Genomic DNA, 25,407 nt, shown 5'->3' with positions numbered 1-25,407 from the left:
CGGCCACGGTCGTGAAAGGACGCAGGATGGCTGGCTCTTCGCGAGCTGTGATAACGGCCGATTCTGGCCGCGGAACATCGTTTTTGGACGGCCTGAAAGATTACAGGATTGTACTGCCGCCGCTGCCAACCGGAGAAGGACTGAAAACAATGGTTGTTCTTCACTGCGACACCGCTGGAAGGCCTTACAGGATAGAAGATTTCCGCCAGCCGATGAAAGAAGCCGGCGTCATTGAACAGGTGGGCGGTATCGGAGCGTACCAGATGTCGCACGTCTGGTTAGTCAACTTCCGTAGTGAAGAAGCCAAGAAAAAGTTGCTCGACATCGGGCATATTGTTGTTAAAGGGAAGACTTGCGTTGTCTTTGACCCTGAAAGGCAGGAAGTGCGGCTGAAGGTGCATTGGTGTGCCTTCAACGTCAGCAACGAAACTCTGAGGCGGGCGTTCGCCGAGTACGGCGAAGTGAAAGAAGTTTCGAGCGATAGATGGAAGACCGGCGGGTTTGAAAACGCCGACTCGACTACTCGTGTTGTGCGGCTGGTTCTTCGAGAAGGTGCAAGCCTCGAGCGCATACCCCATCAGCTGCGTATCGGGAACGGTACAGTATTAGTCGTCGTGCCCGGGCGTGCGCCGATATGTCTCCGCTGCCGCAACACAGGCCACATTAGGCGGGACTGCAAGGTGCCCAAGTGCAGCGAGTGCCACGCCTTCGGGCATGAAGAGGCTGAATGCACGAAGTCATACGCCCGCGCCGCGACTCGAGGAACATTCGGCGATAATAGTGAGCTGCACATGGACGAGGATGAAGCTGAGCAAGCTGCCTCCAACCCAGTGGTCGAGAGCCCAACGGCCGCAGCGCTGAGCGATGAAAAGGAAGGCGCCATGCCAGGGACTCGTGAGTCAGCGCCCAGCACCCCCAAGTCGGCAACCACGAGCATGGATACCAATTCACCGCAAGATATTCCACGCCCTTCTGAAAAAAGCAACGAGGAACCCATGGAGTCTGACCCTGCGGCTGCGAAACGGCGCCACGACGATGTCAGTGCAATGAGCCAGGAGCAACGACTGCGTCTCCTAGAACGCCAGTGGGGCGTAGGCGAAGGGAAAAAGCAGCGTGTCACCAGCGGGCAACGATCGTCGTCGCTTCCTCGCGACGACAACCCGAAGACCTAATAATGGAGGGACGGCACTACACGGCGCGGCGTTGTGCGCATGAAGGTAAGCGCCGTACTGGCGGCCTGGTCTTGCTTAACGATGGCGGCATTTGAAAGACACCTCGTGGTAGCCACGCTTAATGTCAGGGGTCTTTCATCCAGGAGGAGGCAAAATCAGCTGCTGAGACTCGTGACTGAGCAGGAATTGGATATTGTAGCGATACAAGAGACCAAAATCGAGAGTCAAGACCAGACCGACAGAATGGTGCTCTCGTTCAGTAGTCGGTATGATGTTTGCGTGTCTCATGCCGTGGGTACCTCGGCAGGTTGCATGCTGTTGATTCGCCAGTCTCTGGGAGCGATTGTGGAAAGAGTTGAGACTTGCGTTTTCGGTCGATGGATTGTCTGTGACATCACACTTGCTGGTTTGGAATTGCGTATTATCTGTATTTACGCGCACACTAACACGGAAGAGAGGCGAAACCTTTTTGAGACAGTCGGCAACCATTGTGACACAGACCGTCTGCTTGTCTTACTTGGCGATTTCAACTGCGTAAGCATGGCACGCGACAAAACCAGTGCGACGCCCTACCGAGATGCGAGTACTGCCTGTTTAAGTGACATAATTGATCGCTGTCATCTAGAGGATGTTGGTGATTGTCTCGGATGTGGTTCTGGCGTTCGGTTTACCCATTTCCAAGGAACGAGTCACGCGCGTCTGGATCGGGCGTACGTATCTGTTGAACTGATACCGTACTGCGGCGAATACAGCGTACAACCAGTGCCGTTCAGTGACCATTGTCTTGTTGTCTTCCATGTAGGTAAAAGAAAAGGAACGAAAAGCAAATTTGTGTGGGAAAACTGGAAACTTAATGAGAAGCTTCTAAACGATGATATCTTCGTGGATCGCGTTACGTCGGCGATACACGAACTGCCAATGGCGGACAACGAACTTCTGGGAGCGAAGTGGGAAAAATTTAAGCAGGCAATGAAAATGATGGCAATTGAACGATCGTGCGCTATAAAGCAAAAGCAAAGGCTGCAGGAAAACATGCTGAGAGATGACCTAAAGTTTTTGATAATGCAAGAAGGAAAGCAGCCAGGCACTTGCACCGAAGAAATGCGCACCGTCAAGCAGAAACTAGAGGCAATAGATACGGAGCGATATCGAGGAGCGATCGTGAGGGCGAGGGCACAGCGGCTGATAGCGGGCGAAATGCCCACAAAACGTGCTTTCGGCTTGGAAAAAAGGCACGCCCGCAAGAATGACATACCAAAAATAGAGTGGAACGGTGTAATCTTCGTAGACAAAGGAAATATAGAAAGGGCCTTTTATGAATACTACAGCGGGCTCTTTGGTTACACCAAAGTAAGAACCGAAGACTTCAAGACCCGTTTCCTCTCTTTAATGCCGCGGCTTAGTGATGATACGAAAGAGCGGCTAGAACTGCCCATTTCAACAGAAGAAGTGCGGAAAGCCATAGAAGACCTCAACCCGGGAAAGTCCCCAGGACCAGACGGGCTAGTAGCACCGCTTTATAAGGCATTCAAAGATGATTTAGCACCGGTTTTGGCTACACTGTTTAATGAGGCTTATGACAAGGATATGCTTCCTCCTTCATTTTTAACATCCCATACAATTTTAATACCAAAAAGCGAAGATGAAGCTAGACTGCGACAGGTTACCGCTTACCGACCCATATCCCTGACTAATGTAGACTACAAGATCTTCATGAAAATTCTGGCTAAAAGACTCCAAGCCGTGATGCAAGAATTAGTGGGACCACATCAGACCTGTGGTATCAAAGGTCGCACCATATATACCAACATACACACAGCCCGGTCCGTGCTCGAGTGTTGCGACGCTTTGCATGAAAGCATCGCAATGCTCCAGCTCGATCTAGAGAAAGCCTTCGACAGGGTGCCGCATGACCTCTTGTTCTCTGTTTTAGAGCACGTTAATGTCGGATCAGTAATCTGCCAAGGCGTAGCCATGGCGTACAGAGGATGCACGACGCGGTTGTTAGTAAATAAGGGGGTGGGAGCGCGCATCCAAGTGCAACGCTCTGTGCGTCAGGGTTGCCCCCTGTCACCATTGCTTTTTTGTTTGTATATTGAACCTTTTTGTTTGAGCGTTATTGAAAGCAACAGCGTTCATGGTTTTCGTTTGCATGCGGCGGAGGTCCGCATTCTCGCGTATGCTGATGACATTGCCGTATTCTGTGCTGACTACGAAAGCGTTCGTGTTGTGGTTCAAATTGTGAAAGACTTTTGTTCTGTGAGCGGGAGTGCTGTGAACTGGGCTAAGTGTTTGGGGTTCTGGCACGGCGACTGGCCCTTAACCCCAACGAATTTCGCAAACATGACTTGGACAGCAACCCCAGTAAAATATTTAGGAGTGCCGCTGGAGAATTATCGCGACAGTGAGCCATATTGGAAATGCCAAGTTGCTGAAATGCGTGAGAAGGCCGACAGGCTCAAAGGCTTCAGCTGGTCTATTTTCGCGCGTGCCACAATTTGTAACCTTTTTTTTGTAACCAAGCTGTGGTATGTCTTGCAAGCAATTCATTGTTCTCGCGTCAATGTGCAGAAGCTGCACCGTGTATTTGCGGTTTTTGTGTGGGGAAGCACTTGGGAGCGGACACGACGCACCAATCTGTTTCACCGCGTCCGCTCTGGAGGACTAGGTTTGGCCCATCTATATCTGCGCCAGTTGGTTAACCGATTTATGTTTTTTCGTGACACGAATGACCCCTTTTTGCGAACTGTGTGTCAGGTTAGGTTGGGCAGGGTTTTGCCAAATTTGGTTGTTAGTTCGGAGAGTATGCAAGGGAGCATTTTTGGCTTCCTTAAAGAGGTGTACATGGCATGTCGCGTCTTGCAAGTGCGATTTTCGTTTGAATATTTGTCAGTGGTGTCGCGAAAGAAACTTTATAAGGACCTGTGTGAGGTCTTTCTTCCGGTACCGTTGTACAGGTCGTTGTACTGTGCAGGTCCATGGCAGTCAGTTCTAAAACGTGTGAAAAGAATGACTGTACCAGGCGGAGTTAAAAGTTTCTTCTTTAAGCTCCATACGAACACTCTTGAAGTCAAGACGTATTTGGAAGCGAAGGGTTTCTTTGTGCCTTGGGGAAATCATTGTTTCATATGCCGGAAGCCGGAAACTATCGAACATGTTTTCTTAGATTGTTGGGAAGCCCTTTTCTTTTGGGACATTCTCCAACGCACGATTAAAAAAGACTTACCGGTGGATGCTTTCGGAATTAGATTTCTGCCCGTCGAGAGTGAAGACGGGGTTCCTTTTGACATGATTATGATATTGGGCCTGTACAGTATTTGGCGATCCAGGATGGCGGTCAGCCACGCAGACATTGATGCCAGGCCGATAAGACAGTATTTTTGTGAATCTGTTAGCAGAGCTATTGAAGGATACAAGATACAAGACCCAGTGCCTGAGTGGCTTCCAAGAATGGAAGCTTTGCTACACATGCGTGAATTTTAATCTCATCACGTAACCCCAAGTGAGGGTGACGTATTTTTAGCATACGTGTTGTGTTCTTCGCGCGGACTGATTTTGTAAACTGACGTGTTGAAGTCGGCAATAAAGAAAAAAAAAAAAGCCGTGGTTGCTCAGTGGCTATGGTGTTGGGCTGCTGTGCACGAGGTCGCGGGATCGAATCCCGGCCGCGGCGGCCGCATTTCGATGGGGGCGAAATGCGAAAACACACGTGTACTTAGATTTAGGTGCACGTTAAAGAACCCCAGGTGGTCGAAATTTCCGGAGTCCCCCACTACGGCGTGCCTCATAATCAGAAAGTGGTTTTGGCACGTTAAACCCCATAATTTAATTTTTTTAGAAAGGTTGACAGCTGTACTTTAATTATTTGCTTTAACAATAATTAGTCGACAGCCATCTTCCAACTTTCAGGCTTTTTGCAGACAAATGGCGTGATAGAAGGTTCACTTACATAAAGCATTGTACAAAATGAGAGGGCATGACATTGATGCGTGCGGGGAAACTAATGAAATTCATTATTGTCTTCAGACATGCGAGGAGCAGTACCAGATATGTGGCTGCAGGAACGCCAATCTATCTGCTAAAGAAAGACCAAATTTATAGTTTGAGACGGCGGCATGTACAGACTCTTATGATATCGATTACATACAGCCATAATTTAATATGAGAACCATATTAAAATAGCGCGTAACGGGACGGCACTACAAAAAGCAACAGGAATACAGGTGCAGCTTAATTAGTTTAATATTTGATCGTTTCTTTCCCATAATTTGTGCGTCCCTGTTCACCATTATTGACGTTGTGCGCTAGTAGCGACCAACGTTCTAGTTAAGAAACGTTGAAACATTCAAGGAGAGTTAAGAAACCGGCCGATCGTCGTGATTAGCCCGCCATGAGCTACGTATTGCGAAGAAACGAATGGAATCGAGCGAAAGGAATCGCTCCCTTATAGAGGCCCTGAATTTAGTGTGTAGTACTCCATAGATATACTCAAATACTTTTTCACGTGGTGTGTAGTACCTTAAGCGGAATTATTTTTTAAAATCTTTTTGATCAGATTCTAGTGTAGTCATAAGCTTCGTATTCATAAAGCTTTTCATTTGTAAATGCTCTTTGGCATTTGCCGGCCGCCTTAGCTAATAATATGTCCGCCATCAGGATTCCCTTGAATTTTTTCTTAATAGTTATGGAGTAAGAAGTTTTCGTGAATAAGTTCCCTGGTTTTTACATCGCATACCATACAAGGCGCTTTTTACCGGCGCGTTACACCGTTGTGAATGTCATGGTTCTTGATGTTTGCTTTCATCTTGCTTGCATTATGCTTCGATCGAGCGTGACCAAACGCAGCATCTTCTTAACTACGACGCGAAAACAGCAACATGCACCAGCCGACACCTATATACGCCCAAAATTTGTCCGAAATTTGCTTCTTGGGATTCCGGAATAAGCCTCTGACAAGATCCCGAAAAAGCGACTCGCACGGACTCTTTGGTTATATTTATCTTAGTCAGCATTACATTTCTCCTGATCACTCATGACCTGCTACTTGCACTTGTGACTTCACTGCTGACCGGTCTCAAGTCGGCCAGAATCCTGCTTCGGAACATTAGCGATGTACTTTCGGATGCAGCGGTGTGCTGTCAAAGCTCGGCGAGGTCCTAACACCACCCTTCGGCCTGCAAGCGGCTCTTGTTGGGCCATTCGCGTTTAGAAGCGCGCACGTTGCGAGTGCGTACACGGCGGTGAATAGGGCCGACCTGGCTGAGGACGAGTCATCACGACGTCATTGGAAACAGACCGCTTCCGGCGACTTGGCCCTGGGACAGTGGGGTCACACTTGTCATCATGCTGTTTGGCAGCCCTCTTTTCATAGTGACGTTCAACTGGACCACATTGAAAAAGTTCAAGTGAGAGTCGATGAGCATCCATGGAAATACTGGCGCGTCACCACTTTGGGCGATTGGCCATGACCCAGGTAGGTCAAAGTACAAAAAGAAATAATAAAATTTCATAAAGTTCATGCACTCTTTCTCAGTGGGACGACCGGAGCATAACCTGCCAGCGCGCGCAAATCTCAGAGGCCATGTCCTATCTTGTGGCTTCACCACTCAGAACACTATTTTAACGCAGCACCAATGTTAACGACTAAGCGCCGTACATGCATATGTTGTTAGAAGGGAGTACCCTCTCAGCGCTCTTAGTTGAAACTCGGCCTCTATTTTGAAATATTATGTCCCAAAATGTGTGCTTATTTTTGTTATTGTAATTCACCTGCCACCTCACACTTCCCGCTGCCTAACGACAGAACAGTAGGCTGAGTATCCGTGGGGTCTTGTTGGCAAAGTGAAATGATGAACGACGTACACAGCCGAATTCATTGGGAAATGCTATCTTCATGCGGCGCACGCTTGTTACGTGATAATCTCTCAGCCCTGCACTTTTCGCGTTACATTTGCGCTTTACTTTCTGCCAGTCAGGGCTCAGTAACATTTTAGCAGTGCGTTGAATAACCCAATGCTAAAGAAAATATTTCGCCAATTTCACTTCACCACCGAGAACCCATAACACTTGCGACGCAAAACAAAGCCGAAAAATGTACATATAGTATAGCGGTCAGGATTATACTCCAGAACTGGGACTTGTTATAGCACCCTTGTTATTATACAACTAGCATTTCCGTTCACCTTAAAACACGCATGACAAGAATGGAGCATAGCGTCAGTCAGTGCTAGCTACTGATGCGTTGCCACACTTGTGGCTCTCGTTTTTGTCTTCGTTCAAACGGCACATAACATTATTAGCCTGCAGCTTATCAAAACAAAAAGTGAAGCTTTTGTTTCTAACAATAAATAAAAAAACTGGACTTAAGATCCCGAGCTGCCATCCTCCTCCTGAAGTGGAAAAAGCTATATCCGCAAAACTTGGTGTACCGGCAGCACAGTTCTACAGGCGCTACGTTGGAAGTAGAATGTTTTCATTTGAGGTTATCTCTCTCTGCTTCTTGAGACAGCTATACGGTGTCACCATTTGCACGACGAGACAATATAACCTTCGCGCATGCGACGGCTTGCCATATACTGCTCCCACAATGGAGTCGCCTCCATCTCCACAGCCTCTTTCTCTCTCTTTTATTAATTGAACACGCTAAAGATTCGCATGGCTCACATTTAATTACGATCGGACGAGTTCAACAACGACAATGTGCGTCAACAGTTCTCTCTTGCTGTCCTATTACCACGGAGCGGGGCCAACCGATGGTGAATGCATTCGTTTCGTCGAGCAACGAAGGCAGATGTGCGCTCACGCGCGCGTCAACAAACGCACTTCGTCCCCGCTTGTCAGATCTCGTCCTCCACCGGAAGCACGACCCTCGAGCCGGGATTCGGAGTGAAGGGTGCGGGAACGGCGACGCGGTACCTGGCATAGGGCGCCGGCGGGGGAGTCGCTGGAGGAGGCGCGCTCGTCTTGTGCGCTTCAGTGGCCGGGCTGGAACGCGACTGACCGGTGTAGTTGGAGCCCTGGGCGACGGCCTGCGCGTATGAGCCGAGCGACAGGAACACGGACAGGGCGAGCGCCACGAGAAAGGCGACCGCGCCGCCCAACACCACCAGCGTCTGCGTACGGTCGGGCAGCCGCATTTCGCACAGTATCACCACCCGCCGCCGACGGCGGCGCTTCTGGTGGAGCTTGAAGGGTGTTTCCGACTTAGGGCCCATCTCTGCTTCTGCTTCTTCTTCTTCTCCTACTTGGCTGATGGTTGATGGTGATGATGATTTGATTCGCGGGGTTAACGTCCCGAAATAATACTCGGGCTATGAGAGACTCAGTTAAGTTCGCTGACATCATTTGTGTGCTGTCATTTACTCTAAGTGTACTCAAGTTTCACCAATATCGCTGCTCTTAAAACACGAGCTGAATGGGCACTACAATCGTGTCTCCGCAAGATTGCTTGCCTTTCATTCCTTCACAAGCTGCATCACCATCCGACTATATGCATCGTGATTTCTTACAGAAACCCACAGCCACGTTTCCGCGCCGAGATCAACATTTTAAAATCAAATATGTAAGGTACGTACGCGAAATCTCGCTTTGTCATGTCATTTATTCCTCGCAAGATCACTGAATGGGATAATTCGCCGCACATCGCCCCTCAGCCTGACGTCCCACGATTCCGAGAATTAATACGCACGTTGAACGAAAAGCAATAAATGTTTGCCGATTCGTCTTCAAATTTCACTTGATATAATTGCAACGCATGTGCAGTTGTGTTCATGTGTAAAATAAATTCACTCTCACTTAGCACTTCCATCTATTAATTATTTGTGTGACATTTATTATGTTATATAGGCTACGTTGTCATTATCATAGTTTTCCTTGTCTCATTAAATGACAATCAGTGCGTTTTTATGCACTAATGCTTTTTTCATTCAGTGTTTTCATTCATATTATTTGATGATCCCCGGGACTACGACATCGCATTGTCTTTCGTTACATTCGCATATAACTCTTCACGACGTCACACTGCCGGCTACTTTCCTGTTTACCTTTTGTTTAGACGTGACCCCCTCCTCCCCTCCGACACGCTGCTACCTTCAGATGTGGCCTGCAGTACCGTGAGCACACGTAATGTCCTTGACTGCGCTGTCATCACCCGAGAGAGAGAGAGAGAGAGAGAGAATAAACTTTGTTTGGTGCAGAGGTGGTGCTCTGCAGAGCGCCTATGGATGGGTCTTCAGTCCAGGACTCCCGCGGCCTTAGCTGCCCATCTGGCACATTAAGCCAGCCAAATCTGGTCATCCGGTTCCCAGCTGGACAGCGCAGCTTCCCACTTCTCCGGCATGGCGTTGTGTATCTTGGGTACTCTCTTTATATTCTGGCATCCCCATGTTGTATGGTATACTGTGGGTTTCTCACCACACCAGGGACAAATGTCTCTGCATACTGTTGGATGTACCTTATTATAAATAAGCATGACATGGATGTGAATTTGTAGCTGCCCCCACCGACTGTATCCTGTTTAATTTCTTGTGGGGCGGGGGATACCGCCTTCTTGTTCCCCAGAAATGCTCCAAAATGTCCCCGTAGGCATGGGTCACCGCTTCTGTGCCCCTGGCCTCTGATTTCTCTCGGCTTGTGTGTCCTCGAGCTATGAGATCATCCTGAAGATTCCCAGCAATGCCTTCATGCCCCGGGGCCTAAATATTATCTTGTGGTTTTCTTTGCTTTCGCCACCGGCCTTTAAGATGCCCGCTGCCTAATTTCCTCCCTATCCTACCATTGGTGAATGCCCGGCAGACTTCCTGAGATTCCATAATAATTACTAGCGAGCGCCCGGTCCTGTTGCCTTCGTCCACCGCTAGAGCGACGGCGGCCTCCTCCGCGTCAGACACGGTGCAGTTCTTCACCGATGTGATGAGCTTCTCCTTTAGTCGAGAGTCGATGATCGTCACTACTTTGTCCCTCCCGTTAACGCATGTAGCAGCGTTTGCATAGACGGTGTTACTTCTGTTCTCGTAGATTCTGGTTATGGCTTCCGCCCTGGAGGGGGGGGGGGAACTCTGCGTCTGCACTGGTAGCGGACGGGATGCATGTGCTTCGGGATGGCAGCCACCTTAAACGTAGACCTCATCTTGTGCGGTATGTCTACCGTGCGTTCGATATCTCGTATGCTGTCCTGGTGCCCTAGTCTCCGGAGGAGGGCTCGTCCTGTTGTTGTACGCTGCAGTGTAACCTTGTCTTTTGAGAGGTGGGCTGTGCCTCCCTTTGTTCATCATAGGTATTTGTTATGCCGAGGTTTAGTAGTTTTGTGGTTGCGGTTCGTGTTGGAAGACCCATCGCTGTCTTATAAGCTTTCCTGAGGATTGCCTTAACTTGCTCACTTTCCCTTTGGCTTAGATGCTGGTAATGGAGGATGTAGGTGACCTTGCTCACCACTGGCGCTCGTACCAGCTTCAGTGTATCTTTTTCCTTAAACCCCTTTCTTCTATTTGTGATGCCCATAATCATTTTTGTTATTTGGGCCGCAGACCCAGAAAGCGGCCTGGTTGTGTGGTCCGCCCTCTGGTTAGATTGAATCCATATTCCCGCTATCCTTAGTGTCTGTACTTCCGGTATGAGGACGCCGGCAAGCGTGACTGTTAGGTCTACTTTGCCATCCTGTCTGGGCCTGCGCATCCTAAGTATTTCCGACTTAACGGGCGAGCAGGATAGTCCCCTTGCCCTTGCGTAACTGTCTACACAGTCGGCGGCCGCTTGCAGTCTGTCTTCTTTGAGTCCCAGCGAGCCCTATGTCGTCCATATTGGCACGTACGCGTTTGTGCCGCTGTGCAGAAAAGTACGTTGGGACGTGAAGAGTAGGTTGAAGTGTCTCGACGATCGGTAGATGGTGTTACCCTTGGTACTGAGCTACAGCCTTGTAACTGTATATATTGTAAGTAGATATATTTCCCCCCATAACAATATCGTTATTTCGTCGACGTACATTGCATGTCGGATACCGTCCATGGTGTTCAGTTTCTCCGCCACGCCAACCTTTGCGATGCTGAAGCGAACGCGTGAGATCACGGACCCTTGTGGCGTGCCCTTGTTGAGCAGCCTGAACATGTCTGACCTCAGGTCCCCCATCCCTATGGTCGCAGTCCTGTCTATAAGGAAGGCCTTGACGTAGCCATGGATCTTTCTTTCGCAATTTAAGTTGTTCAGACCCGATAGTATGTCTTCATGGCTAACGTTGTCGAAGGCCCCCTTGAGGTCGAGGGCCATGACCACATGCTCTACATACTTTGGAATGTTGCTCAGAACTTCCTCCTCGATGAAAAGTAGGATGTCGTGCGCTGATAGCATGAACCGGAACCCAAACATCGTGTGAGGCATGCTCGTTATCTTCCAGGTAATTTTGTAGCTTGATCATAACGATCCTTTACTACAGCTTCTCTAGCATGAGGTCAGTGAGATTGGCCGTATATTTTCTAAGCTTAGCTTTTTGCCTGGCTTTTGGATGGTGATCTTGGCGTGTCGCCACTCTTTCGGAACGGTCTCCACCTCCCAGTGCTCGTTCAGGAGATTCGTGATGCACTTAATGAGTTCCGCCCCTAGATTTCTTATAAATGCGTTGCCGATCTCGTCTGCTCCTGCTGCTGTGTTCTTGACAGCCATTCTGACCGCCGAATATGCATCTTTTTGCATAATGGGACGGTCGAGTTGATCGTTTTCGGCGCCTCGATACGTTTCCGCGCAATCGGCGATGTCCCCGATCCGAACATATCGCTCCCTGATTTTGTCTATAGCTCCACGACAGTACCTTGGTAGTTGTGGGCAATTCTGTGTAGCGTCTTGTTGTTTGCCGCTTTGGACTTGTTTGGGTCGATAATGTTCCTCAGACGCGCCCAATTTGTGGCAGTCGCTAGCGTTCCCTTGAGCGAGTCACAGAGCTCGCCCCAGTTTTGGCTGGAAAGCCCTTGCGCGTACTGTTCTGCTTCGGTTGTGATCGCAGCGATTTTTAGCTTGAGTTTCCTGCTGCCTTTCTGTCTACTCCACCTCTTAGTCATGCTTCTACGGGCTTCCCATAGGCGGAGATGATGATTATCTATTTCAGGGGTGGTGTCGGTGCTCTCCACTGTCTTTGTGGCCCTTTCATACACTTCACTGATCCCTCTGCTCCATTCCTCGAGGGTTCGAATCGGATCCTTTTCGCAGTCGTGTTAAAAGCGTTCCAGTCTATTATTTTCTCCTGTCCGAACTTTTTTCGGAGTCTCGCTGTGGCGACCCACACCGAAATGATAAAGTGATCGCTCCCGAGCTTCTCTTCCGTGTTTTCCCAAGATACGTCGTTGTTGTTTTTTATAAAGACGAGGTCTGGGCCCGTATCTCTGCGAACGATGTTCCCTATTCTAGTCGGCTTTGTAAAGTCTGTCACTAGTTCTATATCTGCTTGTGCTACCGCTTGAGCCAGATTCTTCCCCTTACTTGTTTACCTTACATATCCCCAGCTCTTCTGTTGAGCATTGAAGTCTCATATGACCACCAAGACGTTCTCCTTCGCTGCCTTGCTTGCTGCTTTGATAAGTAGCTCGAAGTCAGGGTCACTTTGCCTGGGCAGGCTGTACACATTCAGAACGAATACGCTCCCCTTGCCTATGTTGTGCGCAGGGGCATACCATGGGGGGGGGGGTCTTATGGGGCTTCAGCCCCCCCCCCAGAAAGCTTTTCGTGCGGTCATGCGCCGCCGACCAAGAAAATCCACGGCACCGGGAATCTTTCTGGATTTTGTCTACAATGGTATTTTTCACGCTCGAAAAGACATTTCAGCGCGAACATTGCGAACTCGGGTTGGATTTTGTTCCAACGACCATGCACCTGGAGTCACATAAAGCAGGAGCCGCATCCGATCACAAAGTTTCAAGGCCGTTTTGATGGCGAGTGGGCTCGTCGAGGCACCTCGCGGAGGCCGCGGAATCTACGGAGCGCATGTATTTCAATTCTGAACCCCCCCCCCCCCTTTACGGGCATAAAGTTCTCATAAACTTTTGATGCGAAAAATGCGTTGAAATTTCCAAATTTGTGCTATAGATTTTCAATTTCGTAACTTTGTGGGTTTAATGTTGTTATAAACATTTGACTCCAAAGGTGCAATCACTTTTCTAATGTGGTACATCGGACCATACAACTAGACAAACCATATGAACACACTATTAGACAAGTTGACAAAGCACACAGCGAGATCTAATGAGACGAAGCTTTGTGGTGGTTCATTTGTACCGTCATGTTGCAGAAAAGGATATCACCATTTTTCTTTTTTTTTCACCTGCGCCAAAGCACCCATGTCAAGACAATAAAGGCAGCAAAGGTAACTACGTTCTTGTTTATTTTTTCTACTTTGATTTTTATTCGCGAGGACACATTGATCCCCTTCAATTTTCTCGTTCTCGCTACCAGCGGGTTACTAGAGCCAGCCAGGTGCACAACTTGCTACTTGCTACTCGAATGCCTACTTTGTGCACATTAGGTGCACAAAGTAGGCATTTGATTGTGTCCAACATGCTTTCCTTTGATTATTTTTTCATTTCGGTGTCCCGCCCCACAAAATAGAACAAGACATTGTTCCGGCGTAGAGAATTGTCGCATGGTGAAAGTTCGATGTTCTTGCTTCTTCGTTTGCGGAAAGTAATGGGTCACGGGACTTTTCAGCTGCCAGATACCTTTATTATACTATTGTGATAGCAATTATAAGGACCCTCCAGGCGCATTCCTGCCGTCGCCGTCATGTTCCGTATAAAGTCCAAGGGCGGTAACATCGTCGCCGCGCGCCGCATGCTGTATGTGCGCGCGAAAGCGTAGAAAAGCAGGGAAGAAGCGCGCCGCCTTCCGTCGCGCACGATACAACGCGGGGAGTGGAGGGAAGGGGGCAAACCTTCGGATTCTGTGATCTGTGAATTTGTGATGGATGGATGAATGGATGAATGGATGAATGGATGGATGGATGGATGGATGGATGGATGGATGGATGGATGGATGGATGGATGGATGGATGGATAGATGGATGGATGGATGGATGGATAGCACTTTCTTGTACATCCGGCAAGGTTTAACGCGACCCGGGCTCAGGTCTCCCACGGGGGAACGTCAAAGCACTGCCTCAACGCCGCCGCACGGGCTTGCTGGACTGCCCACGTCTGGATTCCGAGGTCTGAGCTGCGCAGAGCGGCGGCCCACCTCGACGTCAGGTTCTCCGGAGTAACTGCCATCCCTCCTATAACTACATTGCACTCCCACAGCATGTGTGAGTGTTGCTGGTCCTTCCTGGCACAATTTGCACGTGTCGTCCTGATGCTTATCTGGGAAGATACGTTTCAGACGGAATGGATTAGGGAAGGTGTTCGTCTGGATTTGTCTCCAGGCGACGGCCTGCCTCCTGTTCAATTTGGGACTCGGCGGTGGATATATCCTTCTGGCGTTCGAATATGCACTGGTTATGTCGTTGTATCTGGTGAGCCTGTGCCGTTCTGCTCGAGAAGCGTTCGCTATCGTGCGAGAGGCGTTGCCCTGTTCAGCGCGGCGGGTCATGTCTCGCGCCGTCCGGTGCGCCGTCTCGTTTAGGTTCGGGAGCGCGTCGCCTTCCGTGGTGACGTGCGCGGGGAACCATATGATCCTCGAGCTCGCGGTTTTGGATCTGCCCGCTTTGGCCAGAATGGACAGGGCTTCCTTGGAAATTCTACTTTTGGCGTAATTCTTTACTGCCGTTTGCGAGTCACTTAGTACAAATTCGCATTCCTGTTTTGTGAGGGCCAGCGCAATCGCTACTTCCTCCGCTATTTCCGAGTGCTTGGTATATACACTGCATGTGGTTCTGATTTTGGACTCTGCGTCTATGATTACGGCGGTGTATTTTTGGCCGTTCGGATATTCGGCTGCGTCGACAAAGCGCGCGTTTCTCTCCCTGCCGAATGAACGGAGCAGAGCCTCGGCTCTTGCCTTTCTTCTACCTCGGTTCTAGTCGGGGTGCACGTTTCATGGGATATTTGCCACCGTAATGGTGTCTCTGATTTTGTTGGGAATTTGCATTTTCTGACCGTGCTGGTTGTGGTACGTTATCCCGAGCGTGTTCATAATGTACCTTCCCGTCGTGGTGTCGACAGGCGTTCGAGCTGCGAAATGCGTTGTGCTTCGGCTATTTCTTCCAGGGTGTTGTATATGCCCAGCTGAGCCAGGAGCTCTATGCTCGTCGATTCCGGGAGGCCCAGGGCTATCTTGTACGTTTTCCTTATAAGCGTGTTGATCTTGTTCTTTTCCGCGACGTACCAGTTGTAATAGGCGGCTACGTAGGCGCCTACCACAATGAATCTGTGATGGCGCAAAATATTTAGTGGCCTTGTTTGTTCTTGAGGCGCTGCGATCGCCGAGGAGTGTAGACGTGCTCGCGTCGGCTCCGTGTTCGTGAAATGATTTTGAAGCATTTTCTTGTGAATTGTGGCCTAATTTTTATACCAGTCGATACGTGAAGATCCTAGGACTCCGTTGACGCCTCATTTTCAGGTGGGACACTCCATTTCCTTGTGCTGCGGACATTTTCCTGTGCTGCGAACATTTTTGTGAATCGCCCACGCCACCGCCGCGCGTGCACGCCACCGGATGCGTGGCGCGCACTCGAGCGAGCTCCGTAAAGCCGATCAAGTTTCTCTGCCCCAGCAACGAGCATGGAGCTCGAAGTGGCCGCCGAGACGGGCTGGCGAACAACTCGCCTTCGCCAACCGGCGAAGCTGAGGGACGACTCTTCACCTTAAACTGACCCCACCCAAACCTCAAGCACTCGTTCTCGCTCCAAGACCAGGCCACCAGTGAAAGCACAAGTTCTCAAGGCTGGACGCATGCCTCCGCTACCTTCCAACCAAATCAAGATTATCATTCGCCCCAAGGGAGCCCTGAACATCGCCAAAATTGGTGGTCCTACCGTGACTACAGCCGTTCTCCAAGCCGCACAGCTCAGCCCAGCAGATATTCAACAAGACACCGTGTGCTCCAACACCCAACAAAACATTGTCGTTGTCAGTACGCCAAGTCTGCAGAACGCCGACCGGTATGTCTGCATAAAATCCATTCAAGTCAATGGGGTCACGCTGGATGTTAACGCGTATGAGACGGCCGCCGAAGACACCACGAAGGGAGACACCCGCGGAATCCCCCTCTCCGATACCCCACAGCAAATCAACGCCAATATCGTCAATACCCGCAACCCCCTCGCACTAGCCGCAAAACGCATTGGAACGACAACCAGCGTTGTTATCGCCTTCAGTGGCCCCGAAGTGCCGTATCTGGTCCGGTACGGAGCTACCTTAATCCCATGCTCATTATTCCGCAAGCAAATAGAAATTTGCTACCTATGCGGCCGCCTCGGACACCGCATGTATGTCTGCCCTTTTCCCAATAACAAAATCTACCGAGGTTGCGGAGTCCGCAACCCACCTCCCGATCACACGTGTAACCCCAAATGCTCACTGTGCGGCGGCCCTCATCTTACAGCGGACAAATCGTATACGGCTCGCTACAAGACACCGTACGTTATTCGCAAGCGCATTGGGGAACGCCGAGCTGCAATGCAAGCCAACCTTCAAGAAAGCGACTTCCCGCCCTTGAACTCCAAGCCCCGCTCCAGATCCCGGTCTCCATCACGATCGAGGCAACATTGTTCCCAGACCCCTTCATGTCCGAGACAGCGCCGTTCACGATTCAGATCTACCTCTACCACACCCGCCAAATCTCCTACTAACAAAGTGAGCTTCGCAGAAGCTCTTAAGGGCGCCTCGCGAGAGGGTCGCACCACACCTTATCCACAGTCCACGAACACCAATTATATCGCAGAAATAGCTCACCTCAAAAAAGAAAATGCCATTATGCGCGACCTAATTCACAAGCTCTCGCAAGAGGTTCGCGATCTTAAACAATCCAAGACCCCCGCTTCTGCACCACCCGCCGAAGCGTCCCACTCCTCTAGCCACGATGCTGCACTGACACCAGCCCCCAAAAAGTGGGCCCTCCAAGAGGGAGCCACGAGCCAAGTGCGCTCAGAGGTTAAGGACATGCTAGTCTCACTTCAAAGCACGATGAACACACTCCAGAACGCAGTCGAATCCATGCAACACGCCGTTCTCGCCCTGGCACAGCGCGTCACAAACATTGAAACCCACCTACAAAATCTCCCCATGCCCGCTCCCCCTGCCCTCGAAACCCCGGCACTGCCCATGATGGCATCCCCCAGTCCCCATCATGGCCCACACTAGCAGAGATACACTTATCTGGCAGTGGAACTGCCGAGGCTATCTCCGCAAACAGCCAGTCATCCGTCAACACCTTCGTACCCTCACCCGGCAACCGGACGTCATCATGATCCAGGAAACTCATATCGATTCGGTCACCCTCCCAGGTTACCAACCTTTCATCCCGTCACATGCTTCTCGCCGCCTCTGCACTTTCGTCCAGAAGAGAATCACCGCCATCGAACACAATCTCCACGACCGAAACATAGAACACCTTCTCGTTGAACTTATCCCCGCCAGGAGACGTAAGGAAAGTATTTTTCTCCTTAACGTGTACAGCCATCCCTCTGCCAAAGTTCGAAGCCGTTTTCTCACCCTCTTCAAGAAGGCCCTTAACGTAGCTGACACCAACCCCCTCGTTATCGGTGGAGACTTCAATTTCCCCCACACGGTATGGGGGTATGGCTACTCGACGACGGCGGCTCAAAACCTCTGGAAAGACTCCCAAGACCTCGGCCTCACTTTCATTACAGACTCCACGTTCCCCACACGCCTCGGTAGCTCCACTTCCCGCGACACGACCCCCGACCTGACATTTACCAAGAACGTCACCAACGCCCAATGGAGCAACACACATGATCTCGGTAGTGACCATTCCATCATTGCCATACTTATCCCTCGGATAGCTGCAGTTACCGCCAAACCCCGTGAGTTCACTTGGGTTGACTGGTATGCATTTCGCAAGCATCGATCCGCTGACCAGCACGCGGAACGCATAGCGGAAATTGATGCATGGACTCGAAATCTCCACTCCGATACCAATGCAGCCACGCACACCGTTACCACCGATGGCCCTGTCGAGCGCATGGACAGTAGACTGGCCCATCTCCTCGCGGCTAAAACATCCATCCTATCCCGCTGGAAATGGCAACGTCTCAACAGGGGCCTCCGCGCTAAAATAGCCCTCCTCAATAAGGAAATCGAAGCCCATTGCCTCATTCTGAGCCGTCAGCAGTGGACTTAATTGTGCAATACTGCTGACGGACAGATCCAATGTCCCTCTTCTTGGAAGCTTCTCAAACACTTCCTCGATAGTCAAGCCACCCGCTCTTCCCAACAAGATCGCCTCACTAAACTTCTCTATACAGAAACGAAGAAACAGGGCCCGCCCAAGTCTTAGACTACCTCACCAACAAGTATCTCCCCGTGGGCCCAGGGCAACTTCATGGCTCCTACACCCCAGCCCCCACTGGACGAAAGCTTTAGTGTCGCTGAGACCCAAGCCGCCCTGCATAAATTAAACAGCCGCTCTGCCCCTGGCCCCGGTGGGGTCACTAACAAAGCCCTCCGTAATCTGGATGATGCCTTCGTCACCCACCTGATAGATTATATCAATGACTGCTAGCGTAATGGTGCCATTCCGCCGGCCTGGAAAACAGTAAAGGTCATCCTTATTCCCAAACCTGGCAAACCTTCTAGCCTCAATCATCTTCGCCCCATCTCACTTACCTCATGTGTGGGAAAGGTTATGGAGCATGCCTTCCTCACACGAATTAACACCCATCTAGAAGACACTGCAGAGTATCCTCACTCTATCATTGGCTTCCGGGCCCACCTGTCGACCCAAGACGTCATGCTACAACTTAAGCACCATATACTAGAAGGTAGAACACGTACTACTAAAGCTATACTCGGCCTCGACCTCGAAAAAGCCTTTGACAGCATAGCCCATTCCACCATTCTTGACCGCATCTCACGCCTTAATATCGGTGCGCGCGCTTATAATTATGTCAGAGACTTTCTATCTAATCACACGGCCTTCCTTTCGATGGGGGATCTCCTCTCCGGCGCCCAGACTTTGGGCAGCGCGGGAACCCCCCAGGGCTCCGTTATCTCCCCAATGCTTTTTAATCTTGTCATGATCGATCTTGCCAGGGAGTTGCAGCAAGTGGACGGTGTCACCCACACCATATACACTCACGATATAACCATCTGGACCCACCAAGGCAGCGACGGCGAAATAGAGACGGCACTACAATCCGCCATTGGAACAGTCGAGACCTATATCCAAGGCACGGGGCTTCGCTGCTCCCCAGCGAAGTCCGAACTCCTCCTTTACAGGCCTACTCTCAGTGGCCGCCGTCCAAAATACTCCACCGCTAAACGCCATTATGAAGACATTGCGCTTAATCTCACGGATGGCAGCCCCATACCCCTCGTCACCAATATCCGTGTGCTCGGCTTGCTCATAGACGCGAACAGAGCGAATGGCATGGCCCTCGCCAAAATCAAGATGAATACAGCCAACACCATGAGACTTTTGAAGCGGGTCTCCAACCGCCGTGGGGGTATGAAAGAGGAAAATCTGCTCCGATTAATCCAGTCATTCCTAATTTGCCACATCACCTACGTTGCTGCGTATCTAAACTGATACAAGGCTGAACAAACCAAGCTCAACATCCTCATACGCGGTGTCTACAAACAAGCCCTCGGCCTCCCCGGTTGCACCAGCACTGGCCTCCTCCTTCAACTAGGCGTCCATAACACACTGGACGAGCTCATCGAGGCCCAACGCCGCTCTCAGCTGGAGAGACTGACTCTCACAGCGACCGGTCGCCATATCCTCACCTCGCACGGCATCACCTACCACCATCAACACGCCCATAAGCACCAGATCCCCTCCACCATACGAGCTTGGATTCACGCTGACCCTATCCCCAGAAACATACACCCCGAATACAACCACGCACGTCGCACAGCACGTGCCACGGTTCTCACCAAATCCCTTACTCGCCACGACGGTGTGTTTCGTCGACGCCGCTGAACATCCCCACGGTACCCGCTTTGCAGCCGTCGCCACGCGTGAAGGCTCTCTCCACCATGCTATCAGCCTAGTAACCCCACACGCTGAGGAAGCTGAAGAAGTGGCCATCGCGCTAGCCACACTAGACCTAACATGCCATACCATCGTCCCTGACTCCCGCTCCGCCGTTATCAACTATATCAACGGCCGTATTTCACACCAAGCCTTGCGCATCTTGCAACAAGCACCCCGCTCAACCGACCATCAGGTTACACTCGTCTGGTTCCCGGCTCATGAAGGCGCCGTCCATTCGCACCTCCCCAACCTCAACGAGGTTACCCACTCCCTAGCGCGAGGCCTAGTTAACCACGCGGGAGAAGGTGAGGCTGGCCCCACCGGTAGGGATCGCCTGACACGCTACAATGATCTTGTGAAGTCCTTCTACTTAGAGCGTAGAACCTTCCCCGGCCCACACAACAAACTATCCCAAGCGCAGGCTACAACTTTCCGCCTGCTACAAACCAATACTTACCCCTCGTTACAACTTTACAACAATATCTACCCAGACCACGTGCCATATCTGCAAGACACAGTCAGCCACACTTCCACACATGCTTTGGGACTGTACACACCAATACCCTGAGACTAACCCCACGACCCTCTCGTCGAGATGGCACTCTGCCCTGCGTAGCTCCAACCTTGACGACCAACTCTGGGTGACCCAGCAGGCCTGCGAGGCGGCGAAGAGGTAACACCTCGACGTCCCCACGTGGGAGGCCTAGGCCCAGCCACCATCTCTTGCTGGTTTCAATAAAGTTCATTCAGTCAGTCAGTTGTTTGATCTTGTTACGAGGATTTGTGTATACGTGCAGTGAACTTTGTTTCCAGTGACACTTTTTTGCCCTTTATCAAGCTGTATCTTCGCATTTCTATATTTATTGTATCTTCGCATTTCTATATTCTATTGTATCTTCGCATTTCTAATCTACGGGGGTGAGTCAAATGAAAGTGAGCCAACCCACCCTGCGCAATAGTGGTTCGGTTCATTATCTTCGAGGCATGCGCGTAGCACACAGGCATCTCTCAGTTACAAAAGTGACATGCAGGTGTGAGGATAAAGATTATTTAATGCTCCCATACACTGGGTTGGACATGGTTGCGTGACATGATGGACGCTCCAAAATTTAGCAGCGTGATGTCGTGAGGTTTTTGACAGCTGAATGTGTTTCCCAAAAAGAAATTAGTCGCCATATGGCTGCCGTGCACGTTGAACATTGCATTTCATTGGCCACTGTGAAGCGTTGGAGCAAACGGTTCAAAGAAGCACGTGAAAGTTGCAAAGACGATCCAAGACCGGGCCAAGCCACCGCGCAAGTGCCCCCAACGCAATTGCAAAGGTTGATGAGCTGATTAGACAAGAACGGAGGAGAAGCATCGATGAACTGGCAGAGGGTGCGAACATCAGTCACGGTTCGGTTCACACCACAATTCATGAACATCTCGGTTATCGACTCTTGTGTGTGCAATGGGTGCCCAAGATTCTGAACCACCGCCATAAGACGGAGAGGTTCGGCGCTGCATTGACTCATCTAATCCGGTATCTCAATGGGGGTGACGACTTCTTGTCTGTAATTTTGACCGGGGACGAATCATGGTGCCGCTACTACGAGCCTGAAACACAACGGCAAAGCTTACAGCGGGGACATTCGAATTCACTACCCCCAAAGAAAGCAAAGGCCGTTATTTCCGCCAGAAAGTTTGTTGACCTTTTTTCGATCGTCAGGGGCCATTACTGACCAGATTTGCTAAACCTGGACAGACTATCAACCTTTTCCGATATTGTGAAACGCCGGATCGGCTGCGTGTCGCATTCAAGAACAAACAACGTGAAAAATTGACGAATGGGGTCATCTTGCTCCATGACAATGCCCGTCCCCACGTCGTTGATATGGTTAACACAAAAGTGGCACAGTTAAAGTGGGAAACGCTGCAACCATACAGCCCAAACGCGGCCATACAGCCCAGACCCGTCGCGTTGCGACTCCACATTGTGCGGCAATTGAAAAAACAGCTCAAAGGGACCAGATTCGTGACGGACGATGACGTGAAAGAGTCAGTTACAGGCTTTTTGAAGCAGCAACCCAAGAACTTTAATGAGACGGGAATCGCGCGACTGCTTAGTAAGTGGGACAAATCTATAAATGCTGATGGAGACTTCTTTTAAATAAAGTACCCCGTTTGTAATATATTCGCATTTGCTCATTTTTATTTGACTCGACCTCGTATATTTTGCAGAAATCCTGCTTTTTATATGTGCTCTCTGTTGCGACTATAATTTCGGTGCAATTACTCACAATAGACGACCGGTTACAGCGGTTCCTGCGCAGTGAACTGAAACAAAGGACAACGTCATTGAGATTCTTTCGTGGCCGTTGCATGTGTACAAAAATGTAAACAAGGTTCTTTAATGACAAAGTTTCATTTAAATATTTACTCAACTTGTTCAATCCATGGCCTTTACGTTTTTCATATCAACGGCATGCACTGCTTTGCTGATTTCGAACTGATATAGTTCTAAAGTTTGTGTGATATTTTCTTTAATTCTAAGTAGGCAAAACACATAGAAGCAGTCATATCAGTTGTTTCGGCCAATATTTTTGGGACATACGAATATATTCTTTTATGAAAGAATACATATTCTACTTGTCTTGACAGTGCGTAGCGTTCAAGAATTCGTTTACGGCACCTTTGGTAATGACAATGCAGTTATTATTCATTTAATTGATTCATCGACAAATTGTGGGAGGAGGCCGAGCTGCAACAGAGTTCCTTTATGATCGCGCTCTTTACCTCAGAAAGTTGGAGTTGAAATTGCTGAAGCTGCTGCGTGAGTTGCGACTGCGTTTGTTGTGGTTGCTGCTGTATCTGCTGTTGCAGCTGCTTCAGCTTCTGCAGCTGCTGTTGTAGCAGTTGTTCAATCGTTTGCGGAATGTTTTGCATAAGGTCGGCTGACGTTTGCTCGACTCGCGGAGCTTTCGGCGGTGGCGAATGCTTGTCATCTCTGGTGTCCTCCTTCCCAACCTCGGTGTACATTCCCTGGCTTACCGCGTTGGTCACACTGCCTCATGTGGCTTTCATTAGCTCATCAACCTTGCGGGTGAGCTAGATACATTTGGCTCGCGTAACTTCGAGTTCCCGCCTTATACTTGCGCATTCGTTACACTTGTTTGTGGTTTTTGTGCTTTGTGTGTTGGCTGGAGCAGTGGCATTGGCTACTTTTGCTGTCCAGGTCACCTTGCCGGTCTTTTTCTCGTTCTTCTTTTTCCTTCTCCTGGTTCGGTTTCCTTTCGTCAGTCTGCTGGCGCCACGTTGTCGACGTCGCCCGGGACCTGGATCTGGACTAGCTGCGGCTCGCCGAGGGTTGCCCCTGGGAGCTGAACCACCGTCTCTTTTCTCATCCCTCGCTGTCGTTCTGGCTGCACCGGTAATTCCTCCCGCCGCCAGGCAGACGCATACTGAAGAACATCAACTGATGCCGAACACGATGTTTGGTTTTAGGCCCAACTTGTCAACGCAAGACGTGCTTCTGCAGCTCAAAGAGGAAGTGCTGAACGCAGGAACGCCGTGCTACTTGAAAGCAATTCTTGCACTAGACCAAAGGGGGCCTTTGACAACGTGGGGCAAGAAGCCATACAAGCAAATCTCAGCGACACGAATTGCGGCCGACGAACTTACAAGTACTTGAGAGCTTTCCTCACAGCCACAATAGGGCTGGGAAGTGTGAGGTCACACCGAGTAGACACACCTAGTATAGGAACGCCCTAATGAGCAGTGCTGTCGCTGACACTTTTCAGCGTGGCCATGATGAATCTTCCAGCCCGATTCGAGAAAATACCGGTGATCAGACATGCCTTGTATGCAAATATCACAATATCGACGGTCAGAGGGTCCATAGGAGAACAACGATGCATTATAATGCATTACAGGAGGCACTAGAAGTCGTAGCAAGGTACGCGGAGACAGGCAGACTGCACTGCGCGCCGGAGAAGTCGGAGCTCCTCATAATCGAGAAGCGCTCACGACGACGATAAACAACCGAGGCACCAATAACCATCCACCTACGAATAGGTCCTAGTGAAATCCCCAAGAAGGACAGATCTCGTATTCTCGGCTTACGCTTATGCAAAAAAAAAAAAAAGGAACGGGGGCGGAGGATACGCCATACATAAGTTACAAAACACGACTACGCAGGTCTTGCGCATGATGCAACGAATCACCAGCAGAAAAAGGGGACTCAAGGAGCAGGACCATGATCCGACTAGTGCAGGCTCTGACTGTGCGCCGCATTGCGTACTCGGCACCATATTTAATTTTCAGCACTGCGGAAGTGGAGGTACTCTACCGGCTGGTACGCAAGGCGTATAAGCAAGCGCTCGGACTCCCGCCTGGAACGGCTACTCTTCGCCTCGAGGAGACAGGGGTGTACAACAACGCATGGGAAATTATAGAGGCCCATCTGGTAAACCAAAAGGAAAGGCTACAACGCACAATAGCGGAACACTGCGTCTTGGAATGTCTTGGATATTCCATACGGAAGACCAGCGCACTGACAAAACTCCCAACACGAATACAGGAAGCCATATGCACGTCTGACCGATTCTCCAAAACACGCACCCGAACTTCCACATTGGACAGCGACATGCCCAAGCGCAGGCACTCGCGAGGAAGTATGAGAACGACCCCAATGCTTTGTACTCGTAGACGCAGCCAGCACCGCAAGAAGCACCATATTCGTAGTCGACAATCACGTGACCAAAATAAACGCGTCGTCGCTTTCCATAGCGGGAGCTGCAGAGGCAGAGGAACTAGCGATAGCCATCACGACGAGGCTACACTGGGGGTGCGTCATAGTGCTGAGCGACTCTCAGACGACACGCAGAAATTTTTCCAGGGCCAAAACTTCCAGGGCCGCTCATTGCATTATGAGTGGAGAGCACCAGCTCCCACTGTACATACAAATCGTGTTGACTCCGGGGCATGAGTCCTTACACGTCAATCAGCAGGCACACGCCTACGCCAGAGCTCATGCACACCTGGAGCCGCGAGAGGGCCGCGCCGAGCAATTCAACCCCGAGCCCATACCGTTAACCAACACGTACATACTACAACACTATCGCCTTTCACG

At 50.2% G+C, this 25,407-nt stretch overlaps 1 protein-coding gene across 1 annotated transcript; it reads left to right on the top strand.

The window, feature by feature from the left end:
- Positions 1-1,273, top strand: LOC142578767 (uncharacterized). Its single transcript, XM_075688322.1, has one exon. The coding sequence runs from the start codon at positions 27-29 to the stop codon at positions 1,170-1,172; it is 1,146 nt and encodes a 381-aa protein (XP_075544437.1). The 5' UTR covers positions 1-26; the 3' UTR covers positions 1,173-1,273.
- The last annotated feature ends 24,134 nt before the right edge of the window (positions 1,274-25,407 follow it).

This window comes from Dermacentor variabilis, chromosome 1 (assembly GCF_050947875.1).
Source record: "Dermacentor variabilis isolate Ectoservices chromosome 1, ASM5094787v1, whole genome shotgun sequence".
NCBI lineage: Eukaryota > Metazoa > Arthropoda > Arachnida > Ixodida > Ixodidae > Dermacentor > Dermacentor variabilis.
This window is presented reverse-complemented; position numbering and strand designations above follow the sequence as displayed.